A 20,815-nucleotide genomic window follows, 5' to 3' on the forward strand; every position below is an offset into this window, starting at 1 on the left:
AGCCCGTGTTTTTACATGCAAACAATTTTTCTTAACGTCTCCAAAGAGAGGCCAACACACATCAGATGCAGGAGACGGTTGCAAAAACCGTGTTTGTGTCCTTCCCTCAAATTTAGAGACGCCCATGGCTTTCTTTCTGGAGATAAACACTCATGCCTGCAGCTCACAGAAAGACCAGGGGCCTGGAAAACCATTACTGCCCTTGGGTTTTGGTCTATGCCCTGTTTTCTCTCTGCTTCTCTGTTAATTCATCCTGAAGTATTATCAGAAGCTGGGAATCTCTTAACAGTGTCTCTTTTGGACTTAGCCCTAGGTTCTCAGACCTCTGAAAAGCAGATTCCTGTCCTCCCTCCATATAGGCCTGCACTCATTCAGGACCAGAAGGTCCCTTGCCTGATGTCAGAAGCCATCTTGAATCTCCTACCTTTGGTGTCTTCTCCTTTAGTTACTTCTCTGCATTAAGGCCTCATTGGAAAAGTCAAGTGATCATATCTCCCTTTGATTCAAAAAACTCAAATGTTTCCCCATTCCCAAAACCAAGCTGAGCATACAAGGCCTGCACTTCATATCTGCCTGATGGTGTTCTCTTTTCTCCTAGTTCTTCTGGTTTTCCAGGAACACCAAGTCATTCAGATTCCCCCAAACATCCACTGCCCTTTCATATCCTTTGTTTTGCATATGCTGTTCCTCCATGCCTGGAATACTTTCCCCTTCTTCAGTTTACCATTGCAAAGTAAAAAAGACTGTTCTTTCCAGGAAAATACTCATGCAGAGATATCATAGTGATGGTTTTGTGGCTGAGAGTCAGAACATTCTGGATTGTGGGCTAGAGCAGCAGGGTGCCTACCTCACCTCTGCTTCCCAAAAGCTACATGACCTAAGTCAAAGACCCAAGCTGGAGTAAAAGAGGCTCCCAACATTCTTCAGGAGCCACACACTGGCAGGATAGCTTAGAAATGTGGTTCTCAAACTGTATGCACATTAGAGTTACCTGGGGAACTTTTAATCCCACCCACCAATGCTCAAGACTTACTCCTGGTTATATTTGAGTCTCTGGGGGCTGAGACTCAGACATTGGTGTTTCTGGTGCCTCCTGTGTGCAGCCTACCTTGAGAACCATTGGGGTAGAGCCAGTGGAACCCAGAGTCCATCAGAACTGGTTTCAAATCCCAGTTTCCCCATCTCCTGACAGAGGGACCTTGGGTCACATTTTAAAATAGAAACTTTTAATTTTAAAATAGTTCTTTTTTTAAGTTTACTTATCTTCAGAGAAAGCAAGGGAGTAGCAGGGGCAGAAAGAGAGGGAGAGAGAATCCCAAGCAGGCTCCAAACTGTCAGCACAGAGCCTGACTCGGGGTTTGATCTCATGACCTTGCGATCATGAGTTAACCCAAAATTAAGAGTCAGACACTTAACAAACTGAGCCACCTAGGTCCCTAAAATAGTTTTATAATTACAGAAAAATTGTACAGATGGTACAGAAAGTTCCCATAAACCCTTCCCCAGTGTCTCCTATTATTAACACCTTATGTTAGTATATGGTTCAATTGTCACAATTAATAAACCAGTATTGATGTGTTATTCTTAACAGAAGTCCATCCTTGATTCAGATTTCCTTCATTTTTACCTAATTTCCTTTCTCTATTCCAGGGGGCCATCTAGGGTCCTATGTCACACATTTAGTTTCAAGTATCCTTAGGCTCTGTGTTAGTTTCCTCAGACTACCATGACAAAGCACCCCAAACTGCATGGCTTAAAACAACAGACATCTATTGTCTCATAGTTCTGGAGGCTAGCGGTCTGAAATCAAGAATTGGTGGGGCCACGCTCCCTCTGAAACCTCGGGAATAGTGTTGGGGGGTGAGAATCCTTCCTTGCCTATTCCCAGCGTGTGGTTGCTAGTGACTCTTGGCCTTCCTTGGCTTCTATCCGCGTCCATCATACATGGCGTTCTCCTTCATAAGTCTCTGTCTCTGTGTCTCATCTTCTCTTCCTATAAGGTCACCAGTCATATTGGGTGAAAGGCCCACCCTACTCCAGTATGACCTTGTCTTAACTAGTTGGATCTTCAAGGACCCAGTTTTCAAATAAGGTCACATTTGGAGGTCCTGAGGATGAGAACTTCAATATATCTTTTTTAGGGATACAGTTCAGCCTATTATAGACTCCTCTTGGCTGGGACAGTTTCTCAGACTTCCAGTAGTTTTGATCACCTTAACAATTCCAAGGAGTATTGGTCAAGTGTTCTATAGACTGTCCCTTAATTGGGATTTTTCAGATCTGTTTCTCATGATTTTAGGCTGGGGTTATGAGATGAATGGAGGAAGAGTGCAGAGATACAGTGCTATTTTCATTAGGACATATCAAGGTCATATACTATCAACATGACTTATCATTGTTAATATTAACTGTGATCACCCGGCTGGGGTAATGTTTTTGTTAGGTTTCTCCACTCTAAAGTTACTTTGCCACCCCCACCCCCAGCTCCCCCATTTCCGTACTGTACACTTTGGAAGGAAATCACTATTTGTACCCCACACTTAAGGGAGGGAGAATTATGTTCCATCTCCTTTAGAGCAAATTATTTATATGAACCATTTGGCATTCTTCATGGGAGATTTATCTATTCTCCCCCATTTACTTATTCATTCAATAACTTACGCATGTAAGTATACACTTATGGATATGTATTTTATACTTTGGGTTGCAATCCAATTCTGTTTTGCTTTGTTGCTCAAAGTGTTCTTGCTTTGGTCATTAGAGATCTTCCAGTTGGCTCCTGTGTCCCTTTGACATACCCCCCATCACTGTGTGTGACTACCTTATTCTCTGGAACAACATACTCCAGGCTCATCTTGTATATTTTCTGTGCTAGTCCTAGAATCAGCCATTTCTTTAAGGATCCCTCGTTCCTTTTATTGAAGAATAGTGTTAGAAACCAAAATCTGGACATTAGGTGTGCTTGTTGCTACTGGGGTGTTGGTGTTTGTAGGTTGGTCCACATTTTTAACCTCACTGTTTTAGTTTTCTTGCCTGTAAAAAGGGGAGAAGAGAGTAAGAGTACTTTGTGAAGATAGATGAGAGAATTATGTAAGAGCTTAGTGTGGTCTCAATCAGATAGTGAATGTTCAGAAATGTTAGTGATTATCTCCCACAGAACTTTTTATATTTGAGCTACATTTAGTTTCCAGAGTTCTTTCCTATATGGTAATTCATCTTATTCTACAACCCTCAGACAGGTAATGCAAAGATTTTTCTGCCAGTTAATGGATGGAGAAATTAAGTGGATAAGAGAGTCAACCTATGCTGCACTAGAACCTAAGTCTCTTGGTTTCAAGACCTATTCTAGACCCAAACTGGTCACCATCTCTGCCACATGATCAGTATAGATTTCTCTAATTCTACCTAATCCTACCTATCATTGCTTGAAGGGCTTCTTGTTGGTGCTAATTCTCTGATTCTTGCCATCGGAACAAGATTAACTCATAGCAAAAGGAAAGTACACACTACAATTCAAAAGAGTGCACTCATAGACATGGTGCCATATTTTCTGAACCAAACAATTGAACACATGATGAAAAAAATTTTTTTTCTATTCTGGGAGTGGATGACAATCAAGAAATGTAATTTGGATGCTCAAAGATAAGCATCCTGGAATATTTTGATAATTTATAGGAATAATAGGACAAGGCGTTTAATCAGAACTGACCTGAAAAACCTAAGACCTGCTATTGTATTGACAATATGATCTCCCCCACTATCTCTGTTCATAGTACAGTGATACTAATCAGATTCAGAGAAGTGTTGATAAATGAAAGTACGACTTACCAGAATCACTAGTGCATGAAAAACATACAAGCCAAACAGGATTCTTTGACTCAACGCAGATGTTTATTGGAACAAATGTGTAGCTACTCACAAAAACAATAGCATTTGTTGCTAATGAAGTTGGCATGATCATTATTGCAAAGAACATTCATGGTATGGAATCACAGCTACAAACTCTATTCTAGGGAGGTGGAGTTTTGTTACACAGAAAAGGGACCCTAAGAGGCAGCACATTTTGAATTTGGAATGGGCTGCATTTGGAGCTAATGAGTTTCCCACCTCTAGATAAGATGGTCCTAATAGACACTCCCACCCTCTGCTTCTTTTAAAAAAAATTTTTTTTAATGTTTATTTATTTTTTGAGAGAGAGAGAGAGAGAGAGAGAGCACAAGCAGGGGAGGGGCAAGAGAGAGAGGGAGACACAGAATCCGAAGCAGGTTCCGGGCTCCGAGCCGTCAGCACAGAGCCTGATGCAGGGCTCGAACCCACAAACCATGAGATCATGACCTGAGCCAAAGTCTGGCGCTCAACTGACTGAGCCACCCAGGCACCCTCCAACCCTCTGCTTCTATAACTCTGTGAGAAGTTTGGGTTTCTTGAAACTCAGCAGCAGTGCAGCGGCTGATAAATGCTTGTTGATCAAGGGTAAGCTGGAGTTCCAGAGCACATTTAGACATTTCCTCAGAATAAGGATAAAGGGGAAATAACAGGATGAACTGGGTCCAGCAAGAAGCCAGTATTTATGCACAAATCCTGAGGCTATTTCAAACGCTATAGTTGCCTGACTTTTAGAAGAAAGGCTATTTCAGATGGTGATTCTGATCCCAGAATCAGAACAATGTCCTTTCTCTGTTCCAGGCCTAGTAAACCCACCATTTTTGTGGGAGAAGCTAGTGTAATATGAGGAAAACCTGAGTGGACATTTACTCTTGTGATCCTTCCACCTGGAATGCCTCCCTCTGTTTTACCTGTGGGAATGCCCACCCTCCTCAAAGGTCAGTGCCAACATCATCTTCTCTAGGATTCCTTCCTGATGTCCCCTCTTCTTTCGCATGCCTCCATATCAGAGTGGCTATTCTTTTGCTTCCATGCTGCTCCCAAACATAGCACTTGGCTAGGTTCCTTCTGTTCATGGTAGTCACTTGTGGATGTGTCAGTTCCACCTGTAGGAGCTCCTGGAAGGCATGAACCATGCTTCCCTCAACTTGGTATTCTCCATAGCCCCGTCGGCACAGCCTAGCACATGGGGACACCTGGGCAGTGCTGTGAGGCAGGAAGGTATGGGGTTTTGGAATGTCTTACAGCAACTCCAAAACTTTGCATTGCAATTCTTTGGTGTCTGAGATAGAGCTCCAGCTCGTCTGACATATATCTGATGAAGTTGGGTACCCATTGCCATCTTCCCTTTACAGCATGGACCGCAAGGCCCAGAGAGGTAGAATGACTTGCTCATGGAACCAGCAGCAGGCTGTGAATTGCTGTCCCTGAGCACTCAGCCTAGTGCTTAGTTTCTGTGAGTTCTCACCCCTCGGTATCTTCATCTTCCAACAAGAGGTTCTGACTGAGTCCGCCAACCGCAGTGCAGGTTAAGAACTAGAATCTCCCACGAAGACCAATTTTGATAAAATAGAAGACAGGAACCTGGGGCTTCTGACCCTTGAAGAGCTTAAATCTCAGAGCTCTGGAGGGGATGAGGTCTCCCCAGAGAGGAGGTGGTTCTTGGAGGGGAGAGGCATTCTGCCTGGGAAACACTTGTGATCTTGCAGTGCCAGGGCATTCAGGGTGAGGGACAGGGTGTGAAATCAGTGGCACTGCTGCTTGGGGTTAGCTGGGGACATAAGAAGGAAGAGTTCAGGGGTCTGAGTCTAGCCTACCAGGGCTGACCTTGTGCAGCTCAGGTTCCCAGGAAGGGTAGGAGCAGATGCTCTGCTTTGGAATGTGGAAAGTTCCCTTGGCTAGCACTTTGCTAGGTGACATTCTTGGAAACCAGGGCATGGTAGACGGGGTGGGGATGGGGAGAGCAGTGGATGCAGTATTGGGTCTGCATCAAAGCTCTGTTGAACCTTAAAGTAATTTTTGCCTTTTGGTTACTTCAGCTTCAACTCATCTCATTAGAGAAACATGTCTTTGTTGGATCCTAGACTGTCAGAGCTGGGAGGGTCCTTTCAGATGAGGGGAAGGGACTGGCATAGAGCCACACAGGAGCTGGGGGAAGAGCTATTTGTAAAACCTGGCATCTGACTTCCCAGTCCACTGCTCCTGGTCTGTCCCCCTCCTCCTGTCCTGCTTCTCTCGGGCACTCTCTCAGTTTCGTGTCCAGCTCACATTCACAAGCGCATTGCTATGGGACATGCTATTGGACTTAGAAACTTGTCACTTTTTCTTTTTTTAATAGGGAACATGGATTGGGACTGAGAAAAGTACATGGTAGCAAAGAATCATGGAACATTTTCAGGCAGATGAAGGAGATGGTCAAGGTTGAGGGGAAGGGTACACACTGAGCAGCCCTAAGACCCGACGGGATTTGTGGGAGAACTTCATTTGCCTGGTAAACACAATGACTTTTGCTAAGTCATGTTTATTGAGGACTTATGTCTGCACTGTGCTAAGTGCTACGTATATATTAATTAATTTTATCTTCATCAGACTCTTCTGAGGTAGGTAAGGTATGCCATTTTTATAATATGGACAAAGAAACAGCCATTCAGAGGTAAAGCCACCTGCCCAATGATGCAATGTCAGTAAGTGATAGGGCCTGGCTTCAGCCTTGTATTCTGATCACTCAGCTACTCTACTCCTTTACAGAGTGTGGAGAGGGGGCTGAGATACCTCTTTATTGGCCAGTAATGGGTGGGCTGAACGAAATGGGTGAAAGGCGAGGGGTGGCCATCTTGCATCAGATAATTATCCTGTGCTGCTGAGTGACCCAGGGCAGGTGGTTGGGGGTGAGGAACAGAATTCAATTCCTTATCCTGGTGACCCTCTGGATCCAGTCTGTGTTGTAGTAGATGTAGGAATACACTCCATAGCGGTCTTTCTTTCCACAGTCGTCGCCCCAGGACACCGTGCCCACCAGGTACCACTGGCCTGTCGCTTTATCCAGGGTCACCATGGGGCCTCCGGAGTCACCTGAGCAAGCGTCCTTTCCCCCTAAATGAAAAGGAGATGCATGTTAAAGCTTTCCCCTTCCTAGCCCCAAATAAATCCAAAGGAGCCTCCTTTTCCCTACGTCTGACTTGCAGTTCAGAGAATTGAACACGAGGGGGCGCAACAGACCATGTGACCCAAGCCTGGACTCCGCAGTTCTGACCGGTCTCCCGAAAGCTCAGTAATTTCAGTTATTGCAGGCAGGTTCGGGACTCTCCTTTCATAGGGGAATCCTTGGGCTTGGAAATGGGAATGATGGGAATTTCTTAGCACTCGTTTCTCTGACGCAGTGTAATTCTCCAGTGGAATCCTTCGTCTCGTGACCTCCCCCATTCCTCTCTGAGTCCTACTCTGCTCAGCCTTAAAGACTGGACAATCTCCAGTCCTTCCATTGCTGGTGGTGCCCTGTTGTATGCCATCCTCTTGACTTACCTTCCTTCTCCCCAGCACAGATCATGTCCCTGGTCACTTTCTTCTTCAGAGGGGCATAGGCCTCTTGGCATGTGCGGTGGTCAACAATTGGGATTTCAATCTGCAACATAAGACCATTGTTGGCTCTACCCCTGGCTGAGGAGTTCTTGCTGTTCTGATACCCCTAGAGCTGGCTCCTCTCCATCTCCTTCCTGGATGAGCTTAGGTCGAACCTTAGACCTGGTCTCAGAGACTATCCTATTGTGCAGGTGAAGGAACACTGAAGAATGGGGAGATCATGTTCTGCTACAGTCTTAGTCATGAACTTGCTGTGCGACCTTGAGCAAGTCTTTTGCCCTCCCTGGGCCTCATTTTTCTCATCTGTAATAATACTTGCCTAGCACATTCATTATTTCAAATATGGGAATGTATACAAAACATGGTCAATCTTGTTGACCCCTCCCTTGTAGGGACCGCTCCCATCCCTACAATTGCTGGCTGTGGGACCTGCGGCATATAGTTTACTTACTGCTTTTCAGACCTCTGAGATCACTTCCTCATCTGAGAAATGGAAGTCACACTACTTGCCATACGAATCACATGGAATGGTCCAAAGAGGAGAGGAATAAGCAGATACTTTGTAAATTACAAACACCGGATAAATGTTAAGTCCATAGGGGTTACCACTGTTTGCCTTACAGCAGGCATCACAGTAGTATGAGCTTCTGGACACTGGGTTTGCATTTTGTCCACTTCTACTTACATAGCTTGGGACAGAGTCAATACTCAGGGAATAGTCTTTTTAACTGAAGCAATAAATTGATATGTAAAAATAAGGTATTGTGATTATTATTGCCCTGGATTCAGCTTGGGGGTAAATGTTGGAGCAGATGTCTGGAATAAAATGAAGAAACATGAGAGTCTCATTTACCCACACCAAGAACTGAATGGGTCATGGGACCCCAAAGTATAGTTCTTGTTGACCTTTGCCATTTCAGTCCCTCTTGGGCCATGGCCTTCCCAGATCACTGGGGAGAGAAACTTAGGGCAGAGCGGTCACAAGCACAGAGTAGTCACAAGCACATATCTTCAGCAGACCATCAAGTGCCTGACTGACCTCTATTCATTGTTCAGGTATTAAAGTGTTATTTTCTCTGGAGAGCCCTTCTGTACCCTTAAGATGAGGTTGGATTTCCTGTTATACATTCTGGAGCCTCCTGCACTTCTTCCTCATCACATTTATCATGTTGGTAACTACTTTCTGTCCCCCTCACTTGACTAAAAGGGCAGATCCAGTCCCTATAAGATCCAGGGACATGATCTGTCCTTTTACCCCCCTGCATACCTAGTAACTAGTACAATGTCCGGTACATGGGAGGCACCAAATAAGTACCTGGAAGTTAGTGAAGGAAAGGATGAATGGCTGTTGCAAATCTGAAATTTCGAAGTGTGTTAAAATAACATATGTTGAAAGGTCAAAAATTAGCTGTGGCAGTCACTAACCCCAGTCATGTCAGAGTCAGGCAGATCTTGGGGGGGCGTCTAGCATTGCCCCTAACTTTGCAGCTCGAGATACTATACAATGATCTACAGAGGCAAATGACTTGTTTAAGATCACCCAGCAAGTTAGTAGGAACCAGTACTTGGAGCTATGGCTCCTTACTTCTGGTTCAGTGTTCTTTTATGAAATGATATAAATGTGAACTCCTAAATGCAACTGTCAAGTTTATTACTACAAGAACTGCAGCTCTCAAGAGCCCATTCTTTAGCCCATTCTCTGGTATGTGAATCTTTATGGTATACTGATGGGTCACCTTTTGGGGTGTCCAAGCCTGCTGTTTTCTGGAAGAATTTCCATGAGCTGAGTCTTTAATATGTTACAGAAATACTGAACAATGTTTAGAGACTAGTGCCCCATGTAGAACAAACAGACCAAACTTGTTGGGGTTCAAAGTCCCAGTGAACTTTGGAGGTGGGTCTGGGCCCCTTTTGTCTCTCTCACCCAAAACTCTAAATCCCTGAGGGGAACATGGAGCAGAAAGGGTCAATGCAGGGCAGAGGCATCATTCTCTATGGGCATAAATTGAATCTCACCTCCATCAGTGTCTCTGGGAACCTTTGCAAGAACTGTTTCCCCCAGCCACTGACGATGACCATGGCACCTGGAGGAAGGAAGACACAGTGAGAGAAGAGAGGCTGTCTGTGGGGTTCTCAGAGGGTTGAGTCTTGCTGTCCCATCATTCCCTGCATGGGAAGGAAGGGCTGAATTTGTCCCCTTGGAGAACGGCAGCATGGTGGAGAGGAGAACTGCTGGGTTGGAGCTTACCTGCAATAGAGGTTTGGACATTTGTTTCTAGGACTCATTAGCTGGCTAATTTGTTGTCCAGTTTCTCCCGCTCCCAACTAGCATGGAACTTAGGCTCCATTAAGTTAGTAGACTCAGCTTTCTCTCTCTTCCCTGCTATATCCTCATGCCTCCAGCAGTGCTGGTGCATAGTAGGTGTTCAATCAATAATGGTGAGAAATTAAAAAGTTCAGCCTAGTCCACAGTGTGCTCTGATGCCTTCGGGGAGCCCCCTCACCTCCCTCCCTTGCTGAGGCTTGGCTTCCCTGTCCATAAAACAAAATGAATTGGCTGGACTTGGTATTCTCTAACACCTCTCCCAGCCCTGATATTCTAGAAGTCTATGAAGTTGGCAAATACTGGGACAGTGTGGAAATGGGTTGAGCTCTGATAGAGCAATCATTTCTTCATTTGAAAAAGAGCCTGGACACTGGAAACAGCATTGGGTGTTAAGAGGGAAAACCTGGCTTCTGGTCCCAGCTATGCCTCTTACAAACCGTATCTTGGGTAAAGTCACTTCACCTTGCGAGGACTCATTTTCTCATCTGGAAAATGGGACTACAATACCACTTCACCAGGCTTTTAGAAGTAATAAATAAATTAACAAAAGCAAAGCAACTGGTACATGGTAGGCACATGACATCTGATAAAGTAGAGTCATCGCTGTGCCTTTCCTGTTGGCTCAGCTCTATTCAGCCATGTTTTATAACTTGATCAAACCGAAGAAGGTTAGCTACGATGCGGCACTACTGGGTTTAGACCAAGATGAAAAGAAAGCCAGTGTGTTTGAGTGTATTATTGAACTTAAATATCACAGCCACCCTATGGGGTATTATCCTCTGTGTAGAGGTAAGGGCCTTGAGGGTCTAACACTGTCTCAAGGTCACCCAGTTGGGAAATGGCAGGGTGGGGTTTTGAATCTGTGTGGTGATGAAACCATTGTCTCTCGGGCCCAAGCTTCCTCTTTACTCTGCTTTGTGATGCTGCAGATGAGGCTCTAAAATGGGAGTTGTGCTTTGTTGAGGAGGAGGGGTCCCAGAAATTGGGGGCGTTTCCAGGAAGCCTTGCTGTTACTGTTGGCATTGCCCTAGCCCTGGGGGCTGGCCCTGGCTATTTCCCCAGCACCTCAGCACAGGGCTTTCTCCTCAGGCTTCTGAATCCCCTTTCCAAGTTTCTAGGTCCTGTGACTGCCCCCTCCCCCCTTTGTTCCCCCAGCCCCAGGAGGGGTGGGTTCTTCCTGTGGGTACTACCTGTGTTACATTAGCATTAGTATCCCCCTTTACTGCCCTAGTCCTCCAATGCCCTGTATTAAATTCTCTCTCTTGCGATAACTAGTCTGGTTTCTGTCTTCTCATCTGGATCCTGACTGACATAGTATTTACAGTACTGGTCAAGCCTGCCTATTTACTGTGTCCTGCCATGGAGCCGGTTCTGACTTAGCTGTTTTAGGGGAGGCAGCGGAGGGATCACGCAGACATGGTCAGCAGGCTCGGCTGGCACCAGAACCTCCCCAGGGCTGGAGAAGAAGTCCCTGTGAAGGCACCTGCTGCTCTGCAGAGGCAGGAGCAGGGGTGCGGCAGAGTACCTTCCTGTGGGGGCCCCTCGGGCAGACAGATGGGCATCACATAGTCGTTCAGCACCGGGCTCTCCAACAGCTCCACCAGAGCCACGTCATTCTCAAATGTGTTGGGGTCATACAGGGGATGGAGGAAGAAGCGTTTGACTCTGAGATGCTGTTCATTCTCATCTGACCGGCGCCTCCAATGCTTACCTGGGCAAGAGAAGGCCCATGAGGCATGGGGGTAATGGAGACATGGAGGGTAAGATCACACCTTGTCCCCAGTCACCCCCTGTCCCACCCAGCCTGCTTTCAGCCTTAACCCTTTTCTGCCTCTCACTGCTCTTTTTCCAGCCATCCCCTTACTCGACTTCTGCAAAGTCATGGGCTCCTACCTCTGGCTTTCTTCTTGAACTGATCCCATTGCCTTATAATCCTCATTCTGATGATCATTGCCACATGTCCAAACTATATAATCACACTTCAGTGCCTCAGTCAGGTGTTCCCTCCTCCATGAAGCTTCCCCGATTCTTGCGTTAGATTCTTCAGTTAGAAGTCTCTTTCTTGTGAATTCCAATGGTACCTCATCTGTTCCCCTCCTATAGGACCCTCTGCTTCCTATCTTATACTAGAGGTCTCTGTGTTCATATTCATAGTAGGCTGTAAGTTCCTTGGGGTGCAGGAACTGGCTCTTAATTACACTGTGTTCTTAGATCCCGGCATAATGTCAGTAGGTAACTATGTGCTGAACCGAACTGAATCAGCTGATGGTCTAGATTTTATAAAAGAGAGGGTCAGCTTGGATCATCTGTGTGTGACTTACCTGAAACCATGGATTCATAGAAGCCTGAAGTGTCTTTAGAAAATATCTAGACTGGGATCCTTATTTTACTTATAAAAACTGAGGGCTGGACTTCAACGACTTGCTCATGGTCTCACTACCTGCAAATCATAGCCTTGGGCTAGGACTGAGGCCTCTGGACTCCAGTTCTAGCTCATTCTTCGTCCCAGGTGTCCTGCCCTGATGAGTGAGTGAGTGGACACAGTCTATGCCCGGAACCACTGTTGGCTTTAGGAGTCAGCCTGCCCCTCACTCACCCAGGATGATTTTGAAGTCAGAAGGTCTGATCAGGTCTGAGTCCTGTAGGGCTGGGTATTCTGGATTGAGTAACTGGTGGAGGCAGTGAGCCGCAGTCACAATCCAGCTGGAGCCTGAGAACAGAATTGTACATAGGTACTGCCCTAGACTGCCCCCTCCTGCCTTCTATTGCCTTGAGGTGAGAGCTTCAGACTACTTCAGGCTTTCCCCTTTCCATTGTGTTTCACAGCCCGAATTCAGACACTCATTTGACCCTAATCTGAAGATGAGGATTTAAATCTGTGATTTCATCTATCTATTCTAACCAAGAGGCCAAGACTGAACATCTTCAATGGGATTTTAGGGCTCCCTTAAACCTATGGGCTTGGTGAACTCCACACAGCCCAAGATGGGTCCGCAAAAAGCCTTGTGCTTACTGGCTACCCTTTAGGCATCAGCCTCAACTGGGAACTTCTTAGAAATGCAGACTCTCAGGCTCTGCCTCAGATTTCCTGAAATAGAATCTTTATTAATTCTATAATAAAATCTGGGGATTTTAACAAGACCCTCAAGTAATTCCTATTCATATTAAAGTTTGAAAAGCACTGATCTAGCACGGACATGTCCTTACCTGACTGTACTGTCAGGAAGGTGAGTCAGTGAGAGACAAGGCTGGCAGCCTGGGAGCTGCCCAGGCAGATGTGGACCCATTCATGCCTTCTGATCTCTCAGAGATCAGACCAGGAACTGGCCAGGGACTCTAGGTTGCTATTCATTTTTCCTATGATGTCAGAGCTGGAATGGATCTTTGATCATCTGGACCAAACTGCAATGGGAAGAGCTGTCAGCCATTTCTTTCCCACCCTTACTCCCCTTCCCACCCACGTTCACTCCTTGCAAAATCCTGACCGTCCTATTTCCTAATCCTTTCGAATCTGCCTTATTTCTTTCCCTTGTCCCATGTCTTCATGCTGAGGCTAATGACTTCCCTCCCTACAATTGCAATGGCTACCTCACTGAATTCCTGGCTTCTGGATTCACTCTTCCTTCAATCCGTGTTACCCCGGCAAGAACTTTCCATAATATGTTTATAAATCTGCAGCAGCCTTCAGGAGAGATCTAAATTCCTAAATATGGCACTCAGGGCCTTTGTAAATCTCCCTTCCCTGACTTCTCCAGGGTGAGTTTCCTGGTTCTCCCCAGTCCCACAGCCCTAGTCACCATGCCTTTGAGCTGCACATAAGTGCCTTGTAATTCATGTTTGAGGGTCTGACTCCTTGACTTAGTCCTTCCCAGTGCCAGAGACTGACCAGGACTTCATAGGTGTTTGTTGACTGAAGGAGCAACCTAGAGCAGGAACACATGTCTCCTAGCTGCAGTTAAGGACTCTTCCTACCACACTGTCCTTCTGGGTCCTGCTACTAGTGTGGACAGTGATTCTCAATGAAGAAATCTTGATCAGTCTCTAGAATGAAGGTTGGTTCCCTTCACTTGCACCCAGTCCCCGAATCCTGGGTCCCCCACCCTTTCCACATCTCCTTACCTAGAAGGGAGCCCCCACAGAAGGGCTGCTCACTCCAGTGTGACAGCATGGCAATCCAGGGGGTGGTGCCCTTCTGGGCTGGGCGTCCATTGAAAATCCTGGCCATCAGCTTCCGGGAGAACTTGGGGAGCCCACACACTGCAGCCAAAGGAGGGAGGGACAGATCACACTCTGGGCTTCATCTTGCTCTTTGCTAGAGGTATGAGCTCATCATCGTCTTTTAGGAACATCTATTATTTTTGATTTCCCAGCATTCACTGCACTTTAAGTAATAGCACCCCAGTTTTCCTCTGGGGTCTACTCTTCCCTCATTCTTAGTCCATTATGTCCTGAGTTGGAATGATCTTACATCTGTTTCCAGACATAGGAATGTGAGCCAGACCTAATGAATTAAATCTTCTCATCCTCTGGGGACAACAATTGCTCAGAGATGGGAATGTAACCCTGGCTAGCCCAATGAAAGCTGGCCTTGGGAATTTTGCTAAACGTATTAGAAAAAGAGAAGGCCTTTCTCTATTGGGGTTGCTAAGCTGCTGGTTATAATCCAAGATCTATCAATGATCACTTCATTGAGAGTCTTCAGAGAATGATGCTACTAATGGAAAAAAGTGGGTCTAGATGATGAAGGATGAAGCAAGAGAGAGATTGTATCTTGATATTTGGGTTCCTTGATCTAACCATACCTGAAGTCTTGTGATTTGGACTTTTTAGCTATGTGAGCCTATAACACAAACACTCTCTCCCTCCCTCCTTCCCTCCCCCGCCCTCTCTCTCTTCCCTAAGCTATTTGTATTGGGTTTCTTTTACATGAATGAAAGAGTCCTGACTATTAAAGAATTTTCATGCTCTATCCAGGGGGATCTCTTTTCAGAGAAGCCCTTCCTCAGGGCCTTGGGGGGTTGAAGACCCCTCCAAGGGTCTCTCTGATCCATATTGTTTCCACTGACTTGGATTCACAGACACAGACACACAGCACCTTACAGCTGAACAGCCTTGGAGACCATCTAGTCTATCCCTCTCATCATACACCTAAGGAAACTGAGGCTTTAAGAAGGGAATTAACTTGCAAAGAGCTACTCTATGAGTTAGTGGCAAAATTCTAATCTAGGTCTCCTGACTTCAGGGCTTTTCCCACCATATCCAGCACCACTAACTCTTACTATGTGACTTCCTAGAGCACTCATACCCTAAGCCCCTGGATCCAGATAGCCATTTGCCTTCTTGGTAGCTGTCACCAGGCTGCTGAGTAGGGCTGGGGAAATCCCAGATGGATGTGCTTTAACCTTGACTGCATCTTCAGTATCTTCCAGTAGCTTCATTCTACATGCCCTTGGCTAATGTCCCAGGCTAATGTCCTGTCCCCACTCCCAGCAGAATATCAGAGCCCACTGGGTGGGAACTCTCCCAAGCATTCTCTCTCCATCTTCCCCTGTCTATAAACCTTCTTCTCTTCAGAACTAATTCTGGACTCTGGATCTTCTCACTTCCACACTCTTGGGGGCCTGGCTTGGGAGATTCTCATCCCTCTCTGATATCTTGAATCTTTCCTTTGCCCACACCTCCAAAACATGGCCGTGTTCTCATCCTGAAATCGCACTTCCACTTTCCTGGCTTTTCATTCATTCTACAGTCTCTCCTTCTCCTCCCTTCCATAGCCAAACTTATGGAAAGAGGAATTGACAGTTAGTCTCCACATCCTCTCCTCTCCTTTGGAGGTGGATTTGGAAGAAGAAAGTGCCAGACTGTGCATACACTTGGAAATAAAGTGGCTATTTGGACATTTAGTAGATCCACAACAATATATGGAGGTAGAATGACTCTGGACCCATACATGGGACTTCAAAAGACATGTTTTCATGTGTAGGAAAACAGGATTTGAAATTTTCTGTCATATATTCTCTATGTCCAGGAATTCCCCTTGCCCTCTGGCTCCTTATTATTAAAGCTGAGCATCCATTGTTTTAGGTGAGGCTGGATACAATTCTGACTTTTGAAAGAGCAAAGTAGAAAGAAAAGTTGGAAATTTAAACTTTCATTTGAAGAGTCAAGGATTGTGGTAAAAGATTTGTAGGTTTCAAGGAATCCAAACCCAGAGAACTAAGCATATAATCATATAAATTTTACTGTAAGTCATAGAGAAAAGTGGATGTAAGGATAGTTGCCTGCCTCAAGAGAGAGAGATAAAACCTAGGAAAAGTGTGGAGACAGAGGGGGGAAATGAGGGAGGGAGAGAGGAAGGAAGGAAAGAGAGAGAGAGAGAGAGAGATAAGAGAGGAGGAGGAGAAGGAGGAGGAGGAGGAGGAGGAGGAGGAGGAGGAGGAGGGAGAGTTGGAGATTTAAACACAGCAGGGGCCCTGCTTCCTAGAGCCTCTGAGTGGACAGTAGAGGCTGGGTCCTTGTCCCTGGGGAGTGTCCTGCTTGGAGGTTAGCTTCAGACTGTCCTGTGGCATTGGCACTGCTGACTACTGTACCTTTCCTGATACTGCCTCCTTGGCTTCTGAAGCACTTCTCTTCCTGTGTTTCTGACCCCTCTTTTTGGTCTCTTTCTTGGAGTTTCTCTTCTCTCCAAGCCTTCCATGCTGCAGCACCCTTGATCAGTCCTTGGCCCATTCTTCTGGACACTTCCGGTAGATAATAGCAATCTCCTGTGCCATCCTACTGTACCCTGATGGATTCCAAATCAGTATCTCTGACCTGGCTTAACTTCTCAGTGATTCCCTTCTTGCTTATTCATTCCTTACATCTCCAGCTGGATTGCTCGTGACCTTCTCCCCTCTGATATTCCAGATGTCTGTTAAAGTCTGCATAGATTGCATCCTAAAGCTGGTAAAAAAAAAAAATCACCAGGGGAAGTAGAGAGTAATGTGACTCCTCCCTGACATGTCACAAGGTGGTTTCCATGTAACCTCATGATACCTCAGTGTCTCAATATGTCACAACATAAAGTACTAATATTTAGAGGATAGTAAAAATCTGAAACACATTAGAACGCAAGACAGGATAGTGCTCGAGACCAGCTACATATACAATGTCAAGCATAATTTAGGATTCTTTTAGTTCTCAATAGTGTAAAAAACATGATATTTTCATTATGATACGAACCCCAAACAAAGGCAAACCATGAGCACATCCATGGAGAGCCCTCATGAGCAGGTTAGCTGTGCCCCCCCTCCCCACCAGCTCCGTGCCTGCACTATTTCACACCAGGCCTATACACTGAGCCCTGCTGAATACATCATTTGGAGGTTTTAAACTCCCCCAGCTCCCACATCTGCAATGGCTTAGCCATAGGTCTGGTGGGTTTGCACCTTTTTCTCCAGCACCTTCCCCCTCCCCCCACTTCCCACACTGTGCTGCCCACCCTCAGAATCCTCTGCCAGTGAGACCCAGGAATCTGCATTTCTAAGGAGCACTCCAGGTGATTCTAATATACTCCCAATTAGAGAGTCACTGGTTACAGGACATAGTACAACCATTGTATGGCCTTTAAGACTCCTTCCACCTTCCCTGATTCCCTGATGCACCTCTCCACTCAGGCATGCTTCCCTGCTTGATCTTCATCCACACTGGCCCTTCTCTCCTGTCTCCTGGTGTGTTCTCTGCAGCCTGTTTATAAAGCTCCCCAAATCCCCTTCAGCCCTGTGACTCTCCCGCCTTCAAGTGCCCACAGTGCTGTGATCTCTACTCTTCTTACGACACTTCACTGCTTTCACCTGTGTGAGACAAGGATGCACGTGACCCTGTCTTGCATGCTAGTTTGGCCTCTTTGAAGTTAAGGACTTAAATGACAGGTGCTTCAGTGAAGTCACACAGCCTTGGGGGACACATGTCCATAACTGACTCCATTCCTCATTTTACCCTTTCTTGGATGATGTCCAAATGACAAAAAGTTGTACCTTTTCTGTAATGGGAGAGATAGTAGCTTAATGAGGGGCCAGTCTCCTTCAAAAGGTCAAAATACACAAACATCAACAATAACCAAACCTCAGAATGAAGGCTGTTTGTTATCCACAGAGGGTTTATTTCCACTTTAGACCCCTGACAGGAGAAACAGAGCACAGAGGCACCTTGCAGAGTAGTGAAGCTTGTGGTATGAAATATACAAAATACAGCATTCTCTATGTGCACTGTTCATAGACATAGGAGTGTGTTTCATGGACTGATTGGACAAGCGGACACTTCCCAATGTTCTCTTGGAATTCTTCTCAAGAGACTTCTCTGGCTGCCTTTCTCTGATGGAGAATCTCCAGAAAAGCAAGCTCTGGGGAGGAGGAACACAGTCAGCCCTGTGAGAGCCAGGGAAAGGCTCTGGCAGTCAGAAGACTGAATGCTAGCACTAGAAGAACACTGAGAGGGATCTGATGTCTTCCTTTTCTAGATGAGGAAACTGAGGCCCAGAAAGGGAAAGTGATTTGTGAGAAGTTATACAGCCAGTTAGGGGACTGGAACCCAACACTCTTGGCTGTCTCTCTCTCTTCCCTGCCTTTCATGGGCAAGTCTCTGCTTCCCATGACTCGGGCTCCTGGAAACCGGAGGGGTGGATCTCTCTGAACATCCATGCCAGGTGGGTTCTCTGAAGAGCTCAGACTGTAGGCACGCTGGGCAGTCTGGTGAGATCAGGTTACTCCTAATGTCCTGAGCCCACCCTTCTTCCATTTTCTTGCCCAGAAGCCCAACGGGACACCGTGTGGGCCTTCTCTTTTTCTAAACAATCCAGTTGGGTCTCCATGCCTAGGGCTGGGGCTCAGGTCGCCCTTGCAGATGATACACTTCAAAGCTGGAAGTTTGCTTCATGCTTGTCTGGAGCGGCAGGTGTGGACGCCCATGTTGTCAGCTGATATTGGAGAGTAACATATGGGTCTAAATGATGTGTTCAGAATTGACAATAGGAATTTATCAGGGATGGGGGGCCTCCCACTGATATTCTCCTCCTCCTGGTCACCACAACACCTTCCCAGCTTTCTCGTTGTCCTTTGAAATTCCTTTAATAGAGAACACAGGCGTATGGCTTGGACTACAAGAAGCTTTTGGGAGAGAAACCTAAGGAACAAAAGTACTCCAAGGCATCACCCTAGGAGACAGAGCCTCGGGGGTCTGATCCCTGTCTTCTAAAACCCTAGAAGAGACTAGACTTGTCTGTGCCAGGGCTGATCAGGGAAAACATACGGACTCAGCATTCAGCTCAACATAAGGAAAGATTTTCTAACAATCAGGTCCCAGCTCGGGCACACCAACAGTGCGAGGAGTGCGTTTGGTAAGTGACTAGGAGTGCATAAGGCCACCGGGGTCAAGTGCTCCCAAAGAGGAGTGCTGGGATTGGCCAGAGGTCTAGTCTCCCTCACTGTGCTGCCGGGGAGAGTGAGGCCTACAGAGGGGCAGGGGCTTGCTCAGGGCCATGCACCCAGGTCTCTTATACAGCCTTTTCCTATTCCACACTGCTGGCTCTCATGGCCCCTGGGCTGTCTTGGGAGGATGAGAACAGCGCGTTCCATTCCATCTGGTCTGGTGAGTAACGTGGAGTGTGCTGTCGGAAGTGCGTGTGCAGACTCACTCGGGCTGGGGTGGGGCAGGCAGGCCCTGAGGAAGTCAGTCAGCTCACCGTTCCACCTGGAGCGCCCCCAGGCCTTGTGGGGAGCCCATCTGCTCCCATAACCAGTCCACGTAGTTGGAGACCTTTGTGTAGACCCCATAGACCTGCTTGCTGCCGCATTCTTCAGGGCCCCCCCATGACACCAGGCCTTGGGCCACCCAGCGCTGGGTCAAGTCATCCAGAATGACAAAGGCTCCACCGCTGTCTCCAAGGCACGTGTCCTTGCCACCCTCATAATAGCCGGCACAGAACATGTTCTCCGTGACACTGTAGTTACCCGATCGAGACTCATAGCTGGTTTTGCACTCAGCGTGTGGCACCACAGGTAACTTGACGTACTGCAGGACATCGGACAAGGTCCGTGTGCCACTGCTGATGATTTCATCCACTGTCACGTTAGGATTGGAGATGCCCCACCCAGCTACCAGGCCCAGCATGTGGGGCTCTGGGCCTTCGGGCTCAGGGCTTGGTAGGCAGATAGGCATGACGTGGGGTCCCAGGGGCACAGGTTCCTGAAGCTGCACCAGAGCTATGTCATGGTTGTAGTTCTGGATGTTGAAGTCTGGGTGGAGCACCACTTGTGCAGCTGAGCTGTTGACAGCGCCTGATTTGTCCCGCACATCGTGCAGGCCCAGGTAGACGGTGACATGCTCCTTGGAGACCGGTGTCACTGTGTTGTCTCTTCGCTGGGAGCGCAGCACATGGGCTGCTGTGAGGATCCAGGACTCGGAGAGCAGAGCCCCACTCCCAAACCACTTGTCATTTGGCACCCTTGAGGTGTCCTCCACCACTATCAGGGCCTGCCACGGAAAGAGGCCAGGCTCGGCATTCCGACCCCCAATGATTCTCTTGACCAGGTTGGGCAGAGAGCGGGAGGGCTGACCACACACTGTAAGGAGAAGGAGGGAATGGGGACAAGAGACAGAGACTGGTCAGGTCAGACATATGGAAAGAGCTGCTGAAAGAAATTCACATCATTCACTGTAGATTATGCCACACAGGACCCTACTCTACATCACAGGGCCACACTAGCCTGGGAGAGTTCTGCACAGGTGTCATCTTCGACTTGTCTTTCTGGTCTGGCCTGTGTATGGTCTGGCCCTTCTGTAGCCAGTGCTATCGACAGACCAGACCATTTCATGTGTGGGGGCTTCACCATCCTGAATCATTTCCAGCCAACATCACTTTCGGCTTTGACCAGCTCATATTCCAGAAGAGGCCCATGCTGTGGATACTTAGAAAAGTTCTGAAAACCATAGGTCATGGGCTTTGAGCGATGGAAGGAAACTAAAAGACTGTCCAGCGGGTCACAGCAA

General features: G+C 46.9%; 1 protein-coding gene across 6 annotated transcripts in view; it reads right to left on the bottom strand.

Annotated features, from left to right (window-relative positions):
* Positions 1 to 3,869: 3,869 nt before the first annotated feature.
* Positions 3,870 to 20,815, bottom strand: part of MASP1 (MBL associated serine protease 1) — a 63,056-nt gene continuing 46,110 nt past the window's right edge. For 4 of the 6 annotated variants that reach the window (XM_058730811.1, XM_058730806.1, XM_058730808.1 and 1 more), the window contains one exon: positions 17,908 to 20,388. In XM_058730811.1, the coding sequence (XP_058586794.1) occupies positions 19,505 to 20,388 (884 nt within the window). In that variant the 3' untranslated portion in view covers positions 17,908 to 19,504. Of the gene's footprint in view, positions 6,979 to 7,407; positions 7,508 to 9,480; positions 9,549 to 11,315; positions 11,502 to 12,386; positions 12,501 to 13,909; positions 14,048 to 17,907; positions 20,389 to 20,815 lie in introns of those variants that run through there. The other 2 variants (XM_058730807.1, XM_058730809.1) reach the window with 2 other exon arrangements.

The sequence above is a fragment of the Neofelis nebulosa genome, chromosome 5, assembly GCF_028018385.1.
Source record: "Neofelis nebulosa isolate mNeoNeb1 chromosome 5, mNeoNeb1.pri, whole genome shotgun sequence".
Lineage (NCBI taxonomy): Eukaryota > Metazoa > Chordata > Mammalia > Carnivora > Felidae > Neofelis > Neofelis nebulosa.